Here is a 23,406-nt window from a genome sequence, read left to right as displayed (position 1 = left end):
ATATATCTAAACTTCTCATGATGCTTCACTCAATTTAATTCATTATGAAATAGCAAGCAAGCCAACCAATTAGAATAAAAGCAAAATGTCATGGCTGTATGGATTTAAAGGAAAGAACATTTTGTACAAAGAGTAAATATTCCTACTGTGCAGAGTTTTTGTCTTACATAGATGTATTTTAAAACCAAATAACCATAAGTCATTTGCATTTGTACTTAATTGCCCAAGTTCAAAGTTTGGTTTTCCTTAGAAGAATGCATGCAACTATCAACTATTTGTGTGTAATTAGGACCGAGTTCTGTTCTACAGATGGGTACGTCATTATATGTTACGTTACACTCGGAACAAATGCCAGGCTGAGCTGAGATTCTTAGCTAGTGAATTGCAGGAGCATGGCTCTAAACTTAACGAAGGAGAGGGTGTTCACAGCATTGGCTTGTAGTCCAAATAGAATAGCTATTAATTTAAGTGATATTGACAATTCACATTTTTTTGAATTTCAGAAAGCAGGACTGTTGGCTGAATCTTCTGATGTCCTAATGTAGATCCCACTAATTCCAGCATCAAGTCCATTATTTATATTTAAGCTAACGGGTATTTTTGAAAGAGAACTTGATTGAAATACTAAAGTGATGAAGAATCCATCATGTTTCTGGATAAAAGTGTTGCTGATTAGTTTTTCCTCACTATTGGAAAGAGGGAAACATGCCTTGTTTCTACAGTTTTCACAAGTCACTGGATACTGTGCTTTTCTCTGCTCATACAAAGTTCGCTTCTGTTGTTAAAAACCTTGCCCAAAAGAAGAACCTTGAGTAGTGCCAATTGCTCTTTGAAAAATTGAAATAGATCAAGTTTCTGAACTCCCTTGCTGCAGGAAAGATTTTTAACACACTGAAACCTTGGAGATTTTTCTGAACACCTTCTGGTTTTTACAGCCTTTCTGAAAGGTGTGCTAAACCTAGACACATTATTTCAAAATGATCTTTTGAATTAAGTATAGAATAACAACTACATTCCTGCTTTTTGCAGCAAACCCTTGGTTGTATGTGCAAGAATCAAACAGCCCTCTGTGCCACATCGCTGCATTTGGGTACTCATGGACTGTGTTGCCTGCTGTGCTCATAAGATTTTTTTAGGAGTGCTGTTGTTGATCCGTACTCCTCTGTTCCACTAGTGTGAACTTGGTTTTAGCTATGTTAAAATGCATGGTACTCAGATGAATGAGTTAATTTTTGTATATTCCCTTTTTTATCAGAATATCATGCAAGACACTTAACTGCCTTACAGAAAGCTGAATTTTCTTCAGCCCCATAAGTTAATTCATTCTGTGCAACAAGAAGTGTGCGGAAGTGTTACCTGCTAGACATTAGAGAATGGTACCTGCTAGACATGCCGAAAATATTTGAGTTCTGTACTAGCCTGCACCATCTGCAGTTGTCAACATTCTGTTTTGGCTGCAAACCTAAATTCAGACATCCCAAAGAATAAAGAATCATCAGCGGCCTTTCCAATAGATAATTTTTTTTTTAAGAAAATTTCTCTTCATCCTCTTTCAACAGCAATGCATTGTTTACTGAAGTTTGTGTACGGAATGTACAAACAGGAAGGTCTCCTTCCTGAAAAATACTTCATGAGCAGTGCTGAAATAGAGAGGACACGAAGTATAAAATCTGAAGTGACTTAAAAGATTGCCATCTGGAAATATTTCTTAAACAACAGCAGCAAAAAAAAAAAAAACCACCATCAACCAAAACCAGCCCAAAAAACAGAGGGCAGGGAAGGAAAAGTTAAGGCAGTGCTATGGAGGGGCTGTTATTTTACAATGACCTAGAGAACTGTTCTTTACTTTCCCTATTGGTGAGGGGTTTGACCTTGAAACTGTATCTGTGGAGGATAAGTCTAAAGCTCAGCAGCACATAGCAGCAAACATCCGAAGGACAGCGTTTTAACACGTGAAGCAGAGAAAAATTTCTTCAGCTGTCAAGGCATGTTCTGGTGGTTGATCTGGTCAGGATGAATCCTTAGATGAGGGAAATGACTGTCCAAAAAAAAGATTGAGTCCATACTGGTGAGGAGATCAGTCTGTGATGAGATTTTTCCAAGTGAGTATAGTCATATACTCCCGTCCCAGCAAACAAAAGTTATTGTTAGCAGTGTGATTGCAAGTGTCAGCCAGAAGGGATGTTGCAGTTTCTTCCATTACAACTCGTTACTTTAGGGATTACAATGCAGTGAAGTGCTACGAAACTTAGACGTTAACTTGTTGCATGTAGCTCTTTTGGCTTTATTAGTTATCTCCTTTCCTTCCATTTCTTTTTAGACAAAGAGAGTCTGATCACTGACAGTGGAAAACTTCATGCTCTTGATCTTCTGTTGACACGGCTGAAATCTCAAGGACACAGAGTTCTCATCTACTCCCAGATGACGCGGATGATTGACTTACTGGAGGTAGGAGAGCTATAGCCTATAGAGGACAAATTCTGAAGATGTAGATGTAGCAACAATGTTTTCGAGCAAGTACTATAACTTGGATGCAGAAAATCTGGCATAAAATTATTATGCTGAAGGATACTCAGTAAATGCATTAATATGAGAATATAAGAGCTGCCATACAAAGTAAGATGTGATGTCCGTCCTAGTGTCATGCTTCTAACAGTGTACAACAGCAGATGATATAGGGAGGATGTACAACAATAGTGGTACTTCAAAATTAGTCTCTCACTGTCCAGCAGTTTGCAGCTCAAGAGCTTTCTGAGCCAGATGTGCCTTCTGTATATTAAGTAACCCTAAATGGATTCTTTTTCCATGAAATTGTTCAGTTGCATGTTGAGCCTTTGCAAACTTTTGTCATTTGCACTGCCCTGTGTCGAGGGGTTGCATGGCTTAATTATCCTCTTTTGCTGGTTTTGAACTGCTTCCTTCTGCTATCATTTGATGCCCATGTGTCCTTTTATTGGAAGGAAGAGAGAGAATGGTGATTAATTTCACATTGTTTATATTGCTTGTAATTTCAGACTTTTGCTGCTTCCCTCTATCATCTTATTCCTGTGCAGAAGTTTGGTAGATTTTAATAAGATGATGTTCTCTGGCATGTATGATAGGAAAGAAACTAGAAATTAAGTCATTACTTATTATTTAAGTACAGTGAGCCTGCCTCAGGAGAAAAAAAAACGATACTTGATTAGCAAGCATGTCACCAAAGAGCTAGTCTGAAGAGACTAGTAGAAGTATTAATTTGGTTTCCTATTGATAATACTTAAAAAGCTTAGAAAAAATACTTTTATTTCTCTGGACTTCTATTGAAGACAGCAAAGTTTTTGAGTTTTCAGATGGATCCGAAAAAAAGAATATCTTGTGTCACAATGCCTCTGTCCCCTATCAGTGAAGAATTAGTGGTAATAACTTCTGTGACTGGCTAATTCTGAATAAGAAAATAGGAGGCTTGATGTACGTTAGTTTAAAGACGCAATCCTGATAAAGTTTTCTGACTATGAATACATAGTAGGTGGGAAAATATTTGTATTTATCAGTATAACTTCAGTACTACTAAAACATCAAGATTCTGTGATCCCTCAGTCATTAGTCTTAGGTGTACGTGGTCTCCCTCAGCAGCGTTTGACATGGGATACTGTTTTCTCCACAATAAAGTGAAGAGAAAAAATGAGAAGTGTGAACCAATAGCTGCTTAAATCGTGAGTCCTGTATGATGAGGAGTGCATTTTAAGGTCAGCAGTTAGTACTTCAGTAACAAATCACAAACTGAATTTTGTTACTCTGCTGTGAGGAAAAACAGAACTTGCATGGTTGCAATTCTGTATCTTGGCTCTTTGCCCAGCAGTGCTTCTTATGCCTCTCTTTTTGGCAAACATCGGACATGGTGCAGGTTTGTTAACGCCCTGCGTTACACCATGAAGCTCATAAAGCAGCATGTTTAGTGCTTCTGTCTTTTCTGTTAGCATTCCATTTTAAAGGCTTGGGAGCACACCATTTTGCTGTTGCATCTCCAAAATGCTCAACTTTACTTGTTGGGTTTTATTACCCAAGTAAGCCACCTACCAAGTCCTCTGTTTTTCCTTCTCTCCACCCGTGTAAGCTGGAGTTAAGCAAGCTAAAAATTGAGTTAGGACTCAATTTGTGAGAAAATCCTTGCAAAAGTTGTGTAGCAGTAGATTTTTTTTTTTTTTTCCTGACCTGAGACATCAAAATACATCCCCTCTGCCTACTTGAATATGAAAGAACATAAGATGTCCTATTTATTAGTTGTGTTGAAACAGAAGACTACTCAATCTGGACTATGAAATAACGTGAATGGAAAACATTTTATAGTTTTTTGAGAAAGTATCAATGTCGAAGACCTCAAGAGCACTGACTTTAACAGCACTACATTCTTAACATACTCAAGTCATTGTGTCATGTGTGTTTCCTGTATAGGTACTCTGTTGCCAGGGCCACTTTCATTATTTTTCCTAAATTGATACTTCTGGTGGCATGGTGACCCCTTCCACTAAACAAGATTGGCAGGTAGATTTTTTTTCCAAGCAGGTCTACTAGAAATGTCCCCATGAGATTAAAACCTCCTCATGAGGCTTACCCCATCACTCCTTGTGGGAACTAGAAAAATGAGCAGTCACCAAGTGCCTTCCACAATTACAGTAGAGACCAGGTGTATTACTACTTGAATGGTTTCTTTGCCATCAGAATGCTCTCTTCTCTTCTTTTCTTTTCTTTTTCTCTTTTTTTTTTTTTTAAAGCTGAAAGCATGCCATTTCTGCAAGTGATCAAAGAACTAAACTGCTGACAAGTGTAATATAAGTTGAAATTTTTTGTTGTTGTTTTTTTTCTGGATTGGAAAAGAATACCATTAATATTTGAAAAGTACTGGATAAAAACAGTTCACAAAAAAGAGTGTTTCATATGAACACTGGTACACTACTGTGAAGTATCCTTCTTGATCAAAGGGAGGTGGATGGAGGCCGACCAGAACCTGTTAAGCAGAGCGTTGAACAGATGGTTATCCAAAGACTAAAGTACAGAGCTAGTTTGCGGGGTGGGGGGAGACAACCCATGAATGCCAGTGTTACAGGTGTAGAATAGCTTATTCTTTTGTAGTTTGTGCCCTAGTGGAAATGTCTAAGATCTGGGATAAGGATAAATGCACCTGATGGAATGAAAGAAGTTGTTTTCTATTTGTGCTGAAGTTTGTTTAGAAGACGCTAATAAAGAGATGGTTAATAGTGAAATGAGGGAAGAATAAATCAAGATGTTGGAAGGCTGAATCATCATAAAGGTAGATAAAGACGGTAACAAAGAAATGGAAGGAAAAGACCCTTATGATAATAGAAAAAGGGTTGATCGAATCTGGAAAAAGGTCACATAGTGCCTAATTGACAACCGTATCTCTCTGATTTTAGTTGGCAACAGAAACCTGTCATAGAAATGGAATAAATCAATAGTAAATTAGGGCTTGAGTGTCCATGTGGTAAAGTAACTGTTCTCTGCTTTGAACTTACATTGTTGTACTCCAGAAATCATACTAGCCATGAGCTCTGTTCTGTTAGACCAAGTATGACTTTGGCTATTTCCACATTGTTAGTTTTATTTACCTATTTTTCTCTTTCATCTGCTGTACACTGAAGCTTCTTTCCAGTATAGCAGTCTTTTTCCCAGGTTCCTTATGGCAGCTCTTTCACCTTTTCTGCAGTAGCAAAGCAGAACAAAAAAGGAACAGGAGCCCTGAAGGACAGGTGAAAAGGAGAGCTGAGTATGGTACTGTCAGAAGGTTTATTAGAGCACAAGCACTGCCGTGTCGTCTCACAGCACATTGGTTCTGTATCTGCTGAATGCTGCAGCTTGGAGCAAGATGAATCCAATAGTTCTTACTGCTGAAGCGCTGTCTGTTTCCTTTCTGTCTTCGTTTGCAGTCACAGCATTTCAAAAAGACACGTGCACCACTAGGGTTAAATCTGACAAACGTAACCAGTAGGGGTTGTGTCTCCTCAGCCAAGGATCACGTTGTTAAAATATCAGAGGGCGTATTTCCAAAGAAACTCTAAGGATGTCTGTACAGCCTGAAGCATTTTCTATGTAATTCAGATTTTATTGATAGTTGCACAGGTGTCAGAAAACGCTGAGTACCTTAGAGCATGAAAAATGTCTCTCGTTGGAAAAAGCCTTTGCCTACAGCATTCCTGGTAGTTGCCATTTGATTTGTGTCCCAGGCAGTGGGTTCAATTCTGCTGCTTGGCATGAGCTGTGGGCTGACACACCAATGTAATGGCCGAACTGTTCTTGTACGCAGTGCGATTCGCAGGCTCTTTACTAGTGAGTTAACGCATGGACAGATGTTTGTGTATGTTAACGGGTTTTTAAAACCACTACTCAAATGGATTAAAATTGGCAGGGAGCAGATACAGTTGGTTTGTTAGGAAAGGTTCGCTTACACAGTGAAAGCTCAGGATTTAGTAAAAATATAGACTTTGTGAAAACAAACTTCCTATTTTAGTGATTTTATTTTCGTATTTATTTACAGAAAAAAAGGCATGTACCATAACATTGTCTGCAGTGCAGCATATGCATCCCCAACTCTGAACTGACACAGTCATTTATCTCATATATAAAATGCAAAAACTGACATATAATTGAGTGGCTTTAATTTCTGATTTCTATTATTATAAAGTATTGCTTACCTAAGATTGCGTATAGCATATTTGTTGATGATATTTATGGATTTGTTTTGGGTTTTGTAAGTAGCAATTCTGCTTTTATTGTTTTGGGTATTTTTTTATGGAAGAATCAAGATTGAATGATTTCAAGAGCAACTATATTTTTCTGCTGTGTGTTCTTTGCAGGAATACATGGTTTATCGGAAACATACCTACATGAGATTGGATGGTTCTTCAAAGATTTCAGAACGAAGGGACATGGTAGCAGATTTTCAGAACAGGTAATGTATTTTACAAGGTGTTTCTGTCTAAATTGTGTGTACATGGAAATAAATGAAATTTGCACTTAAATTATCTTTCCTGTTATCAAATAGACCTCATTTATCTGAAACTGTTTCTAGGTGCTTTGCTGACCAACTGGTGTTAATGTTGAACTTAGTTGTATTTAGGAATTTGTCACTGTGAAACAGTATTGGAAGCAATTTTAGCGTACCCACCTATTGTGCTTTTTGCCATTCTAAATATGCTATTGCTTATAAAGAAGCGAAGTAGAAAGGCAGCAAATGTTTGTTGGTTATTATATGCTCTGACAATTGACGCTGTAAAGATAAGATTGAAAATCTTGCATATGCTAGAGCTTTGAAAATCACCTAGTTTTCTGCAAAACAAACCATTTGAGCATGTTTTACTAAGAAACCTTAAAATAATATACAAGTGATAAAATGAGGATTTTTATTAGATAGAAAGATATGCTAACCCTTTTTATTTAGTAAAACGAGATGGATTCTTGCCATTTTTGCAAACACTTCAGGAAAGAAAAGTATGTAAACATCTTATAATAAAGTTAATATATTTTAGTATAACTTTTTCTCCATTAGGGTGCATCATTTATAATGATTGAATTTGCAATTATTAAGTTTCCTTTTGGCCATGAGATATGGCTTGCTAGCATGTCACTTTGGTATGGTAGTTCACAGTAACGTTACCCTTCCTGGATGTTGATGTGAGCTTGTAACCTTTTATTTTTTCAGAGGAGTTAGTTCCTAGATTGTTGTTTATTGTGGGGTGAAAGCAGCCTTCTAGACTAGAGGATAGTCCTTGTGTTAGCGGTCCCAAGGTATCATAGCTGAATGTTGTGGTTTAGGCCAACCCAGCTACTAAACGCCACACAGACGCTCTCTCACTCCTTCCCCAGTGAAGTGGAGAGGAGAAAAATATAATAAAAGGACTGAGGGTTGAGACAAGAACCAAGGGAGCACCCACCAACCATGGTCCCGGGCAAAACAGACTCAGTTTTCTTAAAGCAAAGCAATTTATTAAGAGTTACCTAAAAGGATAAGGACATACAAAACCAGTTACTTGAGAGGATAAAAAGAAACAAAGCCAGATCTTAAAAACAACACCTCTCCCCCCCTTTCCTTTCTTCCCGGCTCTACCTTCTCCCCCAGCAGCACAGGGGGACAGGGAATGGGGGAGTGCAGGTCAGTTCATCCTATGTTGTTACTGCCGCTCCTTCTTAAAGGAGGAGGAGTCCTTACACCCTTTTTCCCTTGCTCCAGTGGATCCCCTACTCACAAGGAAAAATCCACAGACTTCTCCAGTGTGAGTCCTACCCGCGGGATGCAATCCTTCCCCATCGGATTGCTCCAGTGCGGGCTTTACCACAGTCTCAGATTCTTAGGGAGTTGTTGCCACTCGCTCCAGCGTGGGTCATCACACGGACTTTAGATGCGTCTCTGCCTTGTCATGTGTCCCATTCTCCACGACCTCTCTCAGGCTCGGGCATGTCTTCTCCAACGTGGGCTTCTTCACGGGCTGCAAGCGGGTCTCTGCTCCACCGAGTCTGTCCTGGCTGCAGGGAGCCGCCTGCCGTCTCACCACCAGTTGCAGGGGAAACTCAGCTAGGGCACACTTCCTTCCCTTCCATCTTCACTGACCTGGTGTCGGTGTGGCCGTTTCTCTGAGATCTCAGTCCTCCCTGGGTGAACTTGGCCCAGCAGGCATCCAGCAGCAGGGTGCTCCTCGAGTTCTCCAGACAGCTCTGCTGCCACCATCCTCAGCGGGTGGCCCTGGCCTGGCGCGGGCAGCCACCCAGCCGGGAGCCGGGAAGTGGGGGCAGCGCCCTCCTCCCTTCTCTCCTCACTCCTGGGCGCAAAGCACCTTTTCCAGTTCCTTTGTCCCGACTTAAATAGGGCAATTCACAGAAGCACCGATTGGCTCAACCCTGAGAGGGATGGGAGTCCGAACTGGTGGCCAGAACCGCGTCTGACCCGGTTCCAAAACCAGGGAAGTCACAGGGAGCAAATCCCCTCTCCTGCCATCAGAACCCCTTTACTTCAAATCATCACACTGAAGATAGGAGGGAAAGCCATATACAACAGCCTTTCAGACCACTGGTTCATGAGGCTTAAAGACCTGAAGGACTGTGTTGCAATGATGAATCTTCTAGTGAACTCCTCAGACCAACAAAACTTGAAAAGAACGTGTGCTAAATACCTGAAGTGAGAGGACCATGCAGTACCTTTCTCCCTGTCAGAAACAGGTTCCTTGCAGGTTATGATGTCCTCCTAGAATCCTGACTCTTCTTCCTTGAAGGTCCTTTAGCCAAAAGAAGTGAAGAAATTTGTTTTTTATTAATGAACAGAATTTGGTTCTATTAATGAATAGAACAACCGAAGAAAAATAATCATTTTGGGAGGAAATCCCTTTGAGATACAGGTCAGCCAGTCTAAACAAGAATTCCTATTAAAACGTTAGTTGAGTTCCTTTTATACATGATTTACTTATGAGAAATATTTCCAGGAAAAAAAGCCTGACTGAGACTAAACTATCCTGCAGGATATCCTAGCAGAGTGCTGAAAATATGTAAGCTATGGAATGAGAATTTTTTTCTGTAGTCTGTGACACTGTCCACTTTCTTTCCTTCCCGTATGGCATTTCCATAAGTATTTCACAGCCGGATATTCAGGTGACTGTCTAAATGCACATTCCACTATTGTTGCAAGAGTGAAAAGATTTCCTGGCCAAGGATTACCTACATCGCGAACAGGCACCTGCTGACTCCTTTGGCTTTGTGCCTGCAAGATAAAAATCTAGAGATTGACAGCTCAGCTTTGGTTCCTGCCAGCTGTCCATAGCTCAGGATGGATTATTGTACTTTGATATTTTGGACTGCCAGAAACCCTTCCTAATTTTAGAGTTCTTGGCACTTTTTTTGTGTGTGTTAATTCATAGTTTTCATAATTATTTCTGTTGTCCGTTGTTAATTTCTTTAGGTGGGGCAGGGGGAAATCTTACCTTGGACCAGAATGGGTTCTTTGCCAGTCTGGTTTTTATGATACAGCCTTGCCAGGGACTTGTGAATGTCTTGAAGTTTGAGTCCCAAGAAAATAGTTCACCTTGACCTTCAAGGATATGGATTCCAGAACCCTTAGTTTATTAACATTTGTCGAGTTGTTCTAGCATATGCATAACAGCATGTAATACACTCACACTTCAGGAAGGGCAGGAAAAGACTCTTTAGATTTGTTGAGTGGACTTTCAGAGACAGACTCCTTTACACATAGTCAAGAATGAAATGTCACATGCTGCTCATTCAGCAAGAGTTTCTGGTGCTTTACTAATTTTATATGCACTAGTGTATGGACAGTGTGATACCAAAAGGACGTGGCATTGCAGAGTGTCTTCTCTGAAACAGAGGGCTTTGCTTTCAAACTCCCGTATGTCAGCCTCTTTAGAGTCCTTACCAGTACTGTCTGCTTTGTTTGTGTCAGCCTCTTCACAGATCCATATGATGATAAATACTGGTGAGCTCCGAAGTGGCACTAGTGAGATTCACAGCCTTAGCAGAAATTTCACTGTTTCCACTGTTTTCACGATTTCACTGTTAACACTTGAGTTTTCGTCAGTAGTTGGTCATCCTACATACGGACCTTTGTCTTCTGTCTCCTTTGTCTCCTGTGTGCACAGTGTTAGAACTACCACTGAATTTTAACAACTGTTGTCCATTTCGTTGACTCCTCAGATTGTAACTAGGGCTCAATGCACTGTTACAGGTACTTGTCTATTCTGCCCCACCTTCCTCAGTTATGTAAAGGATTATTAGGATTAGAGGATTATTCCAAATCAGGTATTGGGGTGCCTCATCTCTCTTTAGCAGTCAGCATCCCTAAGTCTGGTGCCAGCAAGTCTAAGCCTTGGGGCTAGTGACTGTAGTAGGGTTTGTGGATCTCTCAAGGAGGTGTTCAGAGATGGTTTTCCTGAAGTGTGTTGTGGAATGATGATTCATATTCTACTAAGGCCATCTGTCTGGAGGGCCGTGTTCACCAAAGGCAACTGGTTTGTCATTGACTTTCATGCTGTCTGAGGAATCCCGAGGAATGTAAATGTAACACAGTGCAAACTAAAAATGCTGCAAGGTGGGAAGGATAGCACGTGTGCAGTAATAATGGAGTTGATTTACAGCCTGTGTTTCAAAGAACTTGAGTTAGAGTGAAATGAATGTGACTCACTTTTGTGCGGTATCTGATCACTAGTACTGTCTACATAGTCATCCTTGAAACATTTTACAGTCAATCAAAACTGAATTGTATGACTATCTTGAGAGGAATCAATTATCCTCATTTTATAGATAAGAAAAGTGGACAAAAGGTATTAGAACTTTTAATTTGAATCAGCAACACAATTAGGACTAGAGTTGAGAAGTTCTTAGACTGAAGGACTTATGTTTGTGCCGGTGGACCTTCGTCCTTTTCTAATATACCTTTAGCCACCTTGGTTTTTTATTAAGATTATTCTTCTCACACACACACCACCTGCCCGCCCCCGCCCCAGAGTTGTTTGTTCTGTTCAAAGCACCAAATTTAAAACAAAACTCGTATCTACACAGTTTCAACATTTGTTTTTCTTTCTATATTAATTGAACATTGTTAAACCGACATTTTTTTAAATGTGAATCAGTTCTGTGAAACAGTAAGTTGTTCTTTGTCCATATGAAACCTTAATTTCCAGTGTGGGCAAGATAAACACGCCCTGGTTTGTTTTGATAGCAATTAATAAGCTGCTATTGCAAACTGAATGTTTGCATATTCCAACAGTCCTGATTTGTAGATTAGATTCTCTCCAGTCAGTCATTTTTATTTTTTTTCTTGATCGTGAACAGCACAAAATGTTCTGCAGTGTTCAAGTAATAGAAATAGCCCTGATCACTTTATATGGGTCAAAAAATTTACTTCTGTGGTTATTTCTTGTTCATCGTGCAGAAAATTAAGGTTTTTTTAACCTTTTTCATCTACAGGAATGATATTTTTGTGTTCCTGTTAAGCACAAGAGCTGGAGGCTTGGGCATTAACCTTACAGCTGCAGATACGGTAGGTGAAGCTTGATAAAGCAGTACAGAATAAAAATCTGCTTTCTGATGTATAGTTTTCAGAATAAATATTTCTTTGCTTTTCCTGCGTCATATGCCTCCAAGCTGCTCATCTCCTGCCTTCCAGCCTCACGATTTATTTAGAAACGTTGGTCTTTGTGAAAGTTGGCACTCTTAACCATGCTCATCAATATTTTTAGTACTGCCATTGACATCACAAAATTGTGTAACCTTGTTCACTTCACTCATATTTACAATATGATATTATCTTGATGACAAAGTTGTAGAATATTGGACACTTGGTACACAGTTTTTGGTTGCGGTTGGAAATATGTTTCTTCTCCCCACATACTTCAGTACCAGAGCCTAGAAAGCAGTTGGATGACCAAAGGGATCTACAGATGCAAATGACATTTTCATACAGTGAATGCTGTTTAATGTATGAGTATTTGCTCTTAAGGTTCAGCAGTGAAGGAATCAGGAGAACAGGTATCGGTTACGCTTTTTTCTGTGCACAGAAGAATGAAGCAATGCCTCTAAAAGTACGAGGTCATTTGTAGTTGAATATCAGCTAGTCAGGAAGGATAAATTCCTTCCCCCCGACTCACCCAAGGCGTAAAGGCATACTGGTATAAGTGAACTGCAAGGACTGGCACTCTGGAGAAGCTGGCACTAATCATTAGGGAAGGAATACTGCCCTACGTGAACTTTGTATCTCTTCAGTAACAGCTGTTCTTGTGCTTCTAACCCAATACCTTGTGTGCATACAGATTTCACCCCAATACAGACCGTAGTCCTTAGCCACACAAGAGCAAAAATGTCCAAATCAAAACCACTACATAATTCATTTTTTAAAATACTCCATCGTATCTTGCTGTCACTTACAAGAAATCTGAAAAAAGCAAGTATCTGTAGGATTTTCAGAATTTAAAAGTTCTCTCGATTGAAATTGCTTCAACAGGAAATAAACAGATGGAAGTACAGGCATGCTCCTGCAGGCTCCTTGCATGAGTCATTTTTAGTTCTGTGTTTTTGTAACTTTCTGAATATTTTACTCTGCTGTCTAAATTTTTTTAAATGTTTTTGTTTTATATGCCTACTGTGCATAAAGTACTGTTGGAATGATAGGGCGATATGAACGTGATGTGGCATTTCAGTTTTCTGTAGTAAAAAGCATTAGAAATGCTGGACTAGACTAGAGTTTATCCAGGTTTGAAAGAAAAAAGATTGGAATATTACTTTTCATGTGAAATTCTAATTTGATAGGCTTTTTCTTCTTGAGGTAAGTAATACTAAAATGGGTTCATAATGTGGTTAGCCTATAATTAACTACATGACAGTGATTTAATGTGGTGACAAACTTAGGAATTTTGTGCCTCCAAAGCGGATTTGTTGAAGAAAATATTAAACATGTTCTGTGGAAGTTGAAGCATTCACAGCGTCAATTAGTTTGAATTCCTCTGAAATGCAATGATAAAGACTTCATAGGACTGGATAAAGCTGGGTTAATACAGCCTGCAGTGGATTGGTAATTCTGTGGGGTGTATAGCAGAACCTTTATTTTTATCAATATACTGGATTTTTGTTTAATCACCAGGTGTTCTGAATGTATAGTTTTATTTCATCCGTTTTTTTGTTCTGGTGATGTTTTGCAGGTGATTTTCTATGACAGTGATTGGAACCCAACAGTAGACCAGCAAGCCATGGATCGGGCACACAGGCTGGGTCAAACAAAACAAGTCACTGTGTACCGATTGATATGTAAAGGCACCATTGAGGAGCGCATCTTACAAAGGGCTAAGGAAAAGAGTGAGGTGGGAATAAAGAAATCTTCTGGAACAAGAAGTTACAGAAACAGTATCAGAAAACACATATCTAAATGTGTAAAGAAACAGAAAAAGTATCTGCAGGGAGACAGAAGAGAAGCCAAAAGGGAATGTCTTTTTATTTAAACGAATCTGTGTCCCTAACACAGCAGCGTTAGAGCTGCATTGTAGGAACTAGGAAGAAGCTGGTTATTTACACTATGAATTCATGAGAACTATTTCTTATGGCACAGTGAAACTACTCAGGCTTTCTTTAAGACTAGAGTTTCTGTCTCTGCTGTGTCAGGGCTACTGATTCCTCTCATGTTACAATGTTATACCACAGCTGAATTTTTTTTTTAAAAAGAAATTTGGAAGGTAATCAAGTGAAAATTATTTGAGGTATGAGGGTTGCCAGAAGAGCTTAGCGTCCTGCAGCATCAAGCAGTGAGTGTATTAGAGACTTCAAACCTCATGACACTTTATTGGCAAGAAAAAATTAAGCAGATATGCTTTCTTTGGTAGCAGTAGGTATACTTTATACAACATTCATGTTTCTGTACTCGGGATTTCTTTTAGCTTTTGTCTTAAGTAGATGCTGATCATGGTGCTGCAGCAACTGAAGCATCTCCAGCTGAAGGCATTCACGTTTCCCTTGTTGAAACTTAACTGGTTTTCTCTCGGATACTGCACTAGGGTCACCTGATGTCAACCTGAGAATGAAGTGTAATGTTTTTGCTGGTGATCCAAATCATTGAAATTGGCTTATGCCAAAGCTTGTTCTCTTTTGCGAAGTTACAACTCTTATTTTGTTGTGGTTTTTTTTTTTTAATATAGTTGCAGTAATAGAGGTTGAGTGAATTGCTTAAACTGAGACGCTGACTGAAAATGGAGATTTAGTTTTCAGTCAAGGAGACTAAAAATGTCTTTAAGAATGTGATCTGCGTGATCTTCTGTGCAGATTACTTGAAAAACTGGAGTGGTAATTTATACCTGACAGGAGTACTGCTGTATTTTTAATTTTTGTTCAGCAGTATATTAATACTGTTATCATTTGTTGTTTATTACATGATGCTTTAGAAGTGCAACTTTGCACAAGGAATGGCAGTTTCCTGCTTTCTCACTCAGTTGTTTCTCATACTTTATACTCTTAATAAAATCTTCCCTGAAATTTTGCTACCAACTCTGATATGATAGAGAAATTAAGTCAATTGTGACATACACAGATGTGCTGGCATCTTTTTTTGGCTGGCTTTCAGTGAAGGGTAGTGAGGCTGGGTTCATGGCTGCTCTGAGTAATTTTTTTTCCTTTTTTTTCCTCTCATGTTTTTTTTTTTCCTTCTAGATCCAACGAATGGTGATTTCAGGTGGCAATTTCAAACCCGACACGTTGAAGCCAAAAGAGGTGGTCAGCCTTCTGCTGGATGATGAGGAACTAGAAAAGAAGTGTATGTGAAATTTGTGTTGCAGCATTTTCCCCATCTTCCACTTCATTAGCTTATGAAATCTGTGGTTTTTATCTCTGCAAACACATGTATTGTTGATAACAGCTTCTGTTTCCTGGCTCCTTTTGTATTGCTAACTCTTGTTAGTGCAAGCTGGTTTCATATCACTGCTGAGCTGAGAGATGAAGTTGTGCAAGAGAGACATGATGATGTGATCAAGTTTTTATTGGCTCTCATTCAGGATCATTGCATTGTTCCTGAATGACAAAACTGAGAAGAATTATGTAGGTCATGACATGAAAAGTACTAGTAAAAATGCTGTATTTCATCATGATTTGAAGCTGTATTAGAAGTATATGCTCTGATGTTGCTCGAAAGAAGAATTTCACTAAGACTTTAATAATTTGGATACAAATAGCTTTAATAGTCATGTTTTCAATATGTTTTAGCTTTAATACCACTGACTTTTCTTCACAGTTCTGTTAGAACTAGAATTTCTTGTGAGATACACAAAAGGATATGAAATATCTTTCCAGTGATGACAACTTTGTATTTCTTTTACGACAGTGCGTCAGCGTCAAGAAGAGAAGCGACAGCAAGAAGAAACAAATCGTGTGAAGGAACGTAAACGTAAAAGGGAAAAATATGCTGAAAAGGTACTTTGATGCAAAGTGGTTGCCTGTGTCAGTGATAGAACCCAAAGAGCTCAATAGTTTCCACACTGTTATGTAGTGTGGAAACATTTTATGCAAAGGCAGTATAATGAGTAAAGGTTTCTTCCGTTCACCAGTGAACATCAATCTGTGGGACTTGCTTGTGCAGAAGAGGGATATTACAAAATACATAATGTGTAGTTATTTGTATTTTAATATCATAAGCAGCTTGAAAAATAAGGAAATACTGTGTACCCAAACAATGCTTGTTGTGGTTTAGGCTAATCCGGCAACTAAACTCCACACAGCCGGTCTCTCATTCCTTCCCCAGTGAAGTGGAGAGGAGAAAAATATAATAAAAGGACTGAGGGTCATGACAAGAACAGAGAAGGAGCACCCACCAACCATGGTCCCGGGCAAAACAGACTCAGTTTTCTTAAAACAAAGCAATTTATTAGCAATTACTTAAAAGGACAAAGGGAAACAAAACCAGTTACTTGAGAGGATAAAAAGAAACAAAGCCAGATCTTAAAACAACACCTCCCCCCCCCTTTCCTTTTCTTCCCGGCTCAACCTTCTCCCCCAGCAGTGCAGGGGGACAGGGAATGGGGGAGTGCAGGTCAGTTCATCCCATGTTGTTACTGCTGCTCCTTTCTTAAAGGAGGAGGAGTCCTTACAACTTTTCCCTTGCTCCAGTGGATTCCCTACTCACAAGGAAAAAAATCCACAGACTTCTCCAGAGTGAGTCCTACCCGCAGGATGCAATCCTTCCCCATCGGATTGCTCCAGTGCGGGCTTTACCACAGTCTCAGATTCTTAGGGAGTTGTTGCCACTCGCTCCAGCGTGGGTCATCCCACAGCCTCTAGATGTATCTTTACCTTGTCATGCATCCCATTCTCCATGGGCTGCGAGCATGTCTGCTCCACTGAGTCTGTCCTGGCTGCAGGGGGGCCGCTGTCATCTCGCCACTGGTTGCAAGGGAAATTCAGCTCCAGCACATCTCATCCTGTTCCATCTTCACTGACCTGGTGTCTGTGTGGCCATTTCAGATCTCAGTCCTCTCTGGGTGAAGTCAGCTCAGCAGGCACCCAGGAGCGGGGCGCTCCACGAGTTTTCCAAGCGGTTCCGCTGCCGCCATCCTCAGTTGGTGGCACCAGCCCGGTGCGGGCAGCCGCCTGGCCAGGAACCAGGGAGCGGGGGCAGTGCCCTCCTCCCTTCTCTCCTCACTCTGGGCAAAGCACCTTTTCTGCTTTCTTTGTCCCAACTTAAATAGGGCAATTAGCAGAAGCGCTGATTGGCTCAACCCTGAGGGGAATGGGAGTCTGATCTGGTGGCCAGAACTGGGTCTGACCCGGTTCCAAAACCAGGGAAGTCACAGGAAGCAAATCCCCTCTCCTGCCACCAGAACCCCTTTACATCAAACCATCACAATTCTGTAGATCACCAGTAGCCTACAGACAACAGTTTGAGGACTCATGCTTGAAAAAACAAAATGAAAACTGATCATTGTATGGTATATAAAATGGTAACTTAATCAAGCTTTTGTTCTGCAAGGACAAAAAGAGCGTGTAAATGAAGCACCAAACACAGATAAAACCTGTATAGCTATGAGGTTTCTGTGGAACAAGGGAAGGTGGGTTTGTTTAAAAAAGATCATTAAAACTAGTTTATGAAAATTCTGAATTTTTGAGACAGGGAAGCTTTGCATTAATTAATTGGAATTTTGTGGAATGGTAAGGAGTTTCAAACTCACTCTAAAAGGTAATGGAAATCAAAGTAGTTCTGTAAGAGTAATTCTCCTTCATTCCAGCTATTTTAGGAAGAAAGAAAAAAAAAAAAAAAAAACACAAACCAAACACTACTTAAATGTAAAGAAGGAGCCTTTAAGGCATCTGTTACTGTGTCCTTCAGAAACTTGTTTTGGGTGATTCCGGCCATGGCATTCCTTCAGTTATAATAGTGCATTAAATGTTGAGATTCTGGGTTGCTTATTCCCTTTCTTCTGTTTTATTGTCTTTTTCATTCCTGGTATTGTATTTATTTCAGAAGAAGAAGGAAGATGAATTGGATGGGAAGAGAAAGAAAGAAGGCATGAACCTTGTGATCCCGTTTGTTCCCTCAGCTGATAACTCCAACCTGTCTGCTGATGGGGATGACTCCTTCATTAGTGTAGACTCTGCCATGCCCAGCCCTTTCAGTGAGGTAAAACTCACTGCTATTTTAAACTATATACTATTTCAGTTGTGGCCTTACATCCTGTAGAATTTTTGCTTTCTGTTATTTTAGCTAGTGTAGAACGTCGAGTTTGTGGGGAAGTGAGATGTCTTAAAGGTGAACTATGGAAATGAAAATAATTTATTGAAAACATAACAGCTGCTAATAAGCTGCCTTACAGCTCCTTATGTTATTTGACATTCTGTTATTCCCCTCGTCGTTCGCTGTCTGCCTCCCTTTTCATGCAGTGAGTTCATGCCCTGACTCTCCTCCCTTTCAGCCCCTGAAATTTTTCCATTCCTGCCTGCAGTCCCACTTACTTTCTTCCTAGTTTCTTCCCCTTTTTTGCTGCCTTTGTCATGCTTGTGTTTATAACCGTGTGCCGTCTTCCATATCAATACCTTCCATAACTAGTACAGTCTCTTTCTGCTCCTGAACCAAACAGTATCCTTCAAATAGCTCCTTGACATTCAGTTTCTTTGTAAGTACTGCTCGCTAGTCTCATCTATATCTCCTTCTCTGCTTCCTTCCTTTCTTCTGATTCTGAATTAGTGTGGTTTTTTTCTCTGGAGTTTAAATTGTAAATTCAGAGTGGCACACATGTTACTTTCCTTCATCTTTTTGTAAAGAATTGAAAACTAATTTTGGCAGCAAATATAGTTTGTTCTATACCGTGTTGATGAAGATTCCTGTGTATTCCCTTATTGACCAAGATTTTTATTAGCTGTAGTAGTAGGTTAAGAATCTTACTGATTTCTCTCTTGCAGTTGAAGATGCACAGTTGAACAACAGTTTTCTTAATCTTTCCTGAGCCCATTAGTCTCCTGCTTCTTAATTTAACATGTATTTTCATTAATTGAAATTAAGTAGCTCCTGAAGGTCTTTACTGCTGCTCAACATGTAAATAGAGGGTATGGTGTGATTAGGCAGATTAGGTGTCATGCTGCTAGTCTCACATAGAGAAAACGAGAGAGAACAGAACAAGTACCAGTTAATTACTTGTGGTTGTATGCTTTTTTAAAGATCTTATTATTTTTGTACCCTTCCCTTTCCTAACCTGAGAAGCTAACGGCTTTGTTCTGTTGTGTTTAGATATCTATCAGCAGTGAATTACATATGGGATCTATCCCTCCCGATGAGAGCAGTAGCGATATGCTTGTGATTGTGGATGATCCAGCTTCTTCAGCGCTTCAGTCAAGGGCAACAAACTCTCCTGCTTCCATTACTGGCTCAGTTTCAGATACCATGAATGGTCAGTACTCTTGCCTTGGCTTACTTGTTAAACACTGACTTTGTATGGCTAGGTGGTACGTTTTCTACGTTTTAACCAGAGTTTATGCATGGTTGGCAAGATTTTGGGAAAAAAATGTCTTTTCATTGAGAAATTAATTCTTAATTGATAGGAAATCTGTTTATAGTCTGTCACTCACCATGCTTTCCTTTTTTCCATTATAATTACTCTTAAAAGCTTTGTCATTTGTCCAGTGTTAGAGGGCTCTCCTTCCATTATGTGCGTATTACCAAAATACAGATAACCACAGAACTATTAATCTCTCATCTTTTCCTAGAATTTGCTGTTGGGCAAATAATCAGTTCTCTATTTCCAGTGGGTGACTGGAGCAGCTGTAGTTTTAAATAACGACATGTTTTTAACTGCCATGGTTTTCTACACTGAAATAAGTAGAGCCACAGTTCTTGATGAGTTTCTTTAGAGATAGGAAATGGAAGAAACCTCATCTCTATCTTCAAGTAAGAAAATGCTTCACCCTGAAGTAGACACCAGAATCATCCACCTATTTGTGGATTAGATTCATAATAATAATTACAAGTAGTTGAAGTTAAGATGTGGTTAACAAAGAGTGATTTTGTATACGTAATTTCTTTTCATAGGATTATTGCTTGGTAACAGTGTCCCTGTTAATGTAAATGAAAGGTATCAGTTAATAGGAACAGTATTCATGGAAATGGTAGGTAGTAATGATGCTGTATTCGTTTGTGAGTTATCCAAAATACTATAGCAGTTATTGTTTTAACATTCTTTTTTTGTTAAGGTGTTTCAATGCAAGATATACCTCTCACTGGGAGAGGCCAGTCAGGTCGAAGCCGAGGTCGTCCTAAAGGTTCGGGCAGTGGATCAAAAGGCGGCACTGGGAAAGGCAGAAGCCGGAAATCAATAGCGGGAAGTGCAGCTGCAATGGCAGGTGCCAAAGCAGGGGCAGCGGCAGCCTCTGCAGCGGCATACGCAGCGTACGGGTACAATGTCTCTAAAGGTATGTGGGGAAGGGGCGGCAGCAGACTATCCAGAGCAGAACCAACCACATGAGTTTAGGTGATTGTTGTTTACAGCCTGTCAAAAAATAGATGAAAAGTGTTGTGTTGTTGGTATTGCTTATCCATTATATTCTGAGATCCAGGCAATACGCAATATGACATGGTAATGGTGTGAGAGGATAGCCACAGATGTTTCACCACAGATGACCTTGAGAGGCTAGTCCTGCAGAATTTTCATCTGCCCTTTGAATTATCTCTTACCAAATATTTTTCCTCCTGTTTTTCATTTTGGTGTCCAGACAAATCAGATAGTGTTGTTTATCCCGTGGGTATGTCTGTGGCTTTCCTGCATTGCTGTCAATGTTGAAGTTCCAGCATCAGGTTCCAAAATCTGCTAAACTGATGGTGATGGAGCTTCAGCTTTACACCAGGTGAAGGTGGCCCAGGCAAGACGTTTTGCACCTTAAGGACATCCCTCTTCATTAAACTCTCATAAATCATGAATACAGGGTAGTCTTAGGACTTATTGTTAGTATATTGTTTGTTGTTGAAGAGCCCCAAGTGGAATAAAATGCTTATGTGGAATTTGACTCTCTTTTTCTATTGCTAGGTATGTCTGCAAGTAGCCCTCTACAAACAGCAATTATTCGGCCTTCTGGACTTGCAGATTTTGGACCTTCAAGCGCCTCTTCTCCCTTGAGCTCTTCTTTGAGCAAAGGAAACAGTGTTTGTGGGGCCACCAAAAGCTTAAACCTGACCAGCAGTCTCATATCAGAAACTCCAATTCGAAAGCAAAGCAAAGGTGCCCACACCTCAGGTGGACGGTAGTAATTTTGAACCCCCAAAGCTTGTCTGAACTGCATTGGCTTTCAGAGTAGACCCACCCTGCCAGTTGAAGGCATGCAAACGAATGCCATGTTGCTGTCCAGCACGTGTGTGAAAAGAAAATCAAAGCACAATGGGAGTGGGTGGCTTATGTGAGCACTTTGATTATGTGTATTCCAAAAAACTAACTTTGCAGACACTGCGTGAAGGAGGGAAGGGAGTCTCGGGTAACTGGGAGAGTGTCAGCTTGTGTTTTACTGATGCATCTGACAAAAATTCCCAAGAAAGCATCCAGCTACTCCGTGCAATATCCTGCAGCTGTGTGTGCTTGAAGTCACACCAATATACTTTCTCTCTTGTAGCTTGAGGTGGAACCCAGCATTAGTTTTATCCTATGAAGTTGGTTTCTGAACCCCAGGAGTATCCTATAGAGTCAGAAGACATTTCCATACTGGCAGCTGGTCAGCGTATGTGCAGGGGTAATTGGGATCTAAGCTGAAGATGTTCCATGATCAAAAAAAATCTTGGATTCTTCTAGTGTGGGCCTCTGGTTCTTCAAAGATTCGAAGTGCAAAGGAAAGGTGTCCTAGTGGGACAGGGGCTGGACTCTTTTCAGCACCATCTGTCAGGAACATGTTCAGAGCTGCAGAATATACAGAGTGCTGGCAGGCCCAGTGAGAGCAGCAGCACTGCTTCTCTTTCACGCAGTGGAAGAAACCACAAGCCAGTGGTTTGGTTTGCAGTTCAGAGTTCTCATCAGCATGAACGCTTGCTGTGTTCAGAATGATTTCTCTCACTTTTGAGGTGTGCAGAACTCTTAAAAGCATAGAAACAAAATTAGGCTCTATTTGTTCAAATCTCAAGAGGAGGGAGAGCTCAAGTACCGAGGAAGAGTTTGCTGCTGCTCCTCTCGCTGTGCCAGAGCAAAGCATGGTGCTGCAAGGGGAGCAACAAAAAACAGTCCTGAGAGAGAGAGAGAACTGTGCCATTCCCCCTTCCAGCCAAATGCTGGGAAAAAAATTGTTTCATATCCTAGCCATCCATTGACTGCTCTAGTGTGTTTTCCCTTCATCTTTTGTGATTGTCACACATACTAGCTTGGCAGAGTTCACTGCGGTGTGTGGATACCAGTAGCCGTGTCCCTTAAGGCTGATAGAAGGCAGCGCTGCCAGTGCCCATTTGTGTTCTCATTCTCTGGTTGCTCCTTCCCTGTTCTCGATGCACAAACCTCCCCCATAGCCCCTCGCTTTGCTGTTAAGTGTTGTCTGCATTGCACTGAGATTTAGGTGTGGGGCAGTTCTTCTGTCTGACACATTGAATTAAAAGGCTGTTCTGCCAGGGCACTTTCATCCCTTGAGAGAGAAGCAAGTTGAGTTGCAGGTCTGGGCTGTGACAGCTGAAGATTACTTTTTTTATTATATTAATTTTTTTCCAACCCCAAATCCTTTGCCTGGCGTCCTACAGCGTGGAGCGAGTGCTTCCTGTTGGCTCTGCCTCTAATTTGCACACCTGAAAATAGCAGAACTGAGCTTAGTTAGATTGATTTTTAAACAGATTTGCAGGGGATAATTGAGGGGGAGGTGGCGTTTAATTAACTCATGAAGACTTCCCCCTTCCCCTTCTATTCACATGTATATATGATATTTAGAGGGAATCAGACAAATGCCAAGCCTTTTTTCTCTTTGAATGTGCTGTCTATTTTTATAACTGAACTTGTACATATGTATAAAGAGAGACACATCTTTCTTTTACTAACTGGAGAAGAAAATCTTAAATAAAATGGAGTGAGATAATTTTATGTAAATCAGCGTCTTTGTGGTTTTTATGCATATAGTTGTATGAATGAGAGGATTAGGGAAGATAACATGGAGGGTGTGCATCTGGAGATGCATCTAGTCACACACGCTGCTCAATGTAATGCTTTAGAGTGTCTACACTCAGAATTCTGAGTGTAATCACCTTTGTAACCTTTTTCAGTTAAAACTGTACACTTATCACATGTCTGTATTCACTGATTATCTGGTAATCTACTTCGGAGTAGGTATGCAGCAGATGAGAAGAAAAAAGAAGCAAGTGTAATAATATGTGTACCTGAGCTGTGATGGTTGAATTCAATACAGTTGATGTTTTGGGACATCGTTCTGTACAGTTTTTTCTATTTT

The 23,406-nt window shown here is 40.1% G+C and overlaps 1 protein-coding gene across 5 annotated transcripts in view; it reads left to right on the top strand.

Annotated features, from left to right (window-relative positions):
• The window catches only part of INO80 (INO80 complex ATPase subunit), a 74,242-nt gene extending 51,178 nt beyond the window's left edge, over nucleotides 1-23,064 (top strand). For 4 of the 5 annotated variants that reach the window (XM_086614177.1, XM_086614175.1, XM_086614178.1 and 1 more), the window contains 10 exons: nucleotides 2,321-2,448; nucleotides 6,849-6,943; nucleotides 11,959-12,031; nucleotides 13,686-13,844; nucleotides 15,181-15,283; nucleotides 15,848-15,936; nucleotides 17,981-18,136; nucleotides 19,241-19,400; nucleotides 20,200-20,418; nucleotides 21,030-23,064. In XM_086614177.1, the coding sequence (XP_086470303.1) occupies nucleotides 2,321-2,448; nucleotides 6,849-6,943; nucleotides 11,959-12,031; nucleotides 13,686-13,844; nucleotides 15,181-15,283; nucleotides 15,848-15,936; nucleotides 17,981-18,136; nucleotides 19,241-19,400; nucleotides 20,200-20,418; nucleotides 21,030-21,247 (1,400 nt within the window). In that variant the 3' untranslated portion in view covers nucleotides 21,248-23,064. Of the gene's footprint in view, nucleotides 1-2,320; nucleotides 2,449-6,848; nucleotides 6,944-11,958; nucleotides 12,032-13,685; nucleotides 13,845-14,414; nucleotides 14,561-15,180; nucleotides 15,284-15,847; nucleotides 15,937-17,980; nucleotides 18,137-19,240; nucleotides 19,401-20,199; nucleotides 20,419-21,029 lie in introns of those variants that run through there. The other variant, XM_086614179.1, reaches the window with a different exon arrangement.
• Nucleotides 23,065-23,406: the final 342 nt, after the last annotated feature.

This window comes from Tauraco erythrolophus, chromosome 6, assembly GCF_009769465.1.
Source record: "Tauraco erythrolophus isolate bTauEry1 chromosome 6, bTauEry1.pri, whole genome shotgun sequence".
In the NCBI taxonomy this organism is placed as follows: Eukaryota; Metazoa; Chordata; class Aves; order Musophagiformes; family Musophagidae; genus Tauraco; species Tauraco erythrolophus.
This window is presented reverse-complemented; position numbering and strand designations above follow the sequence as displayed.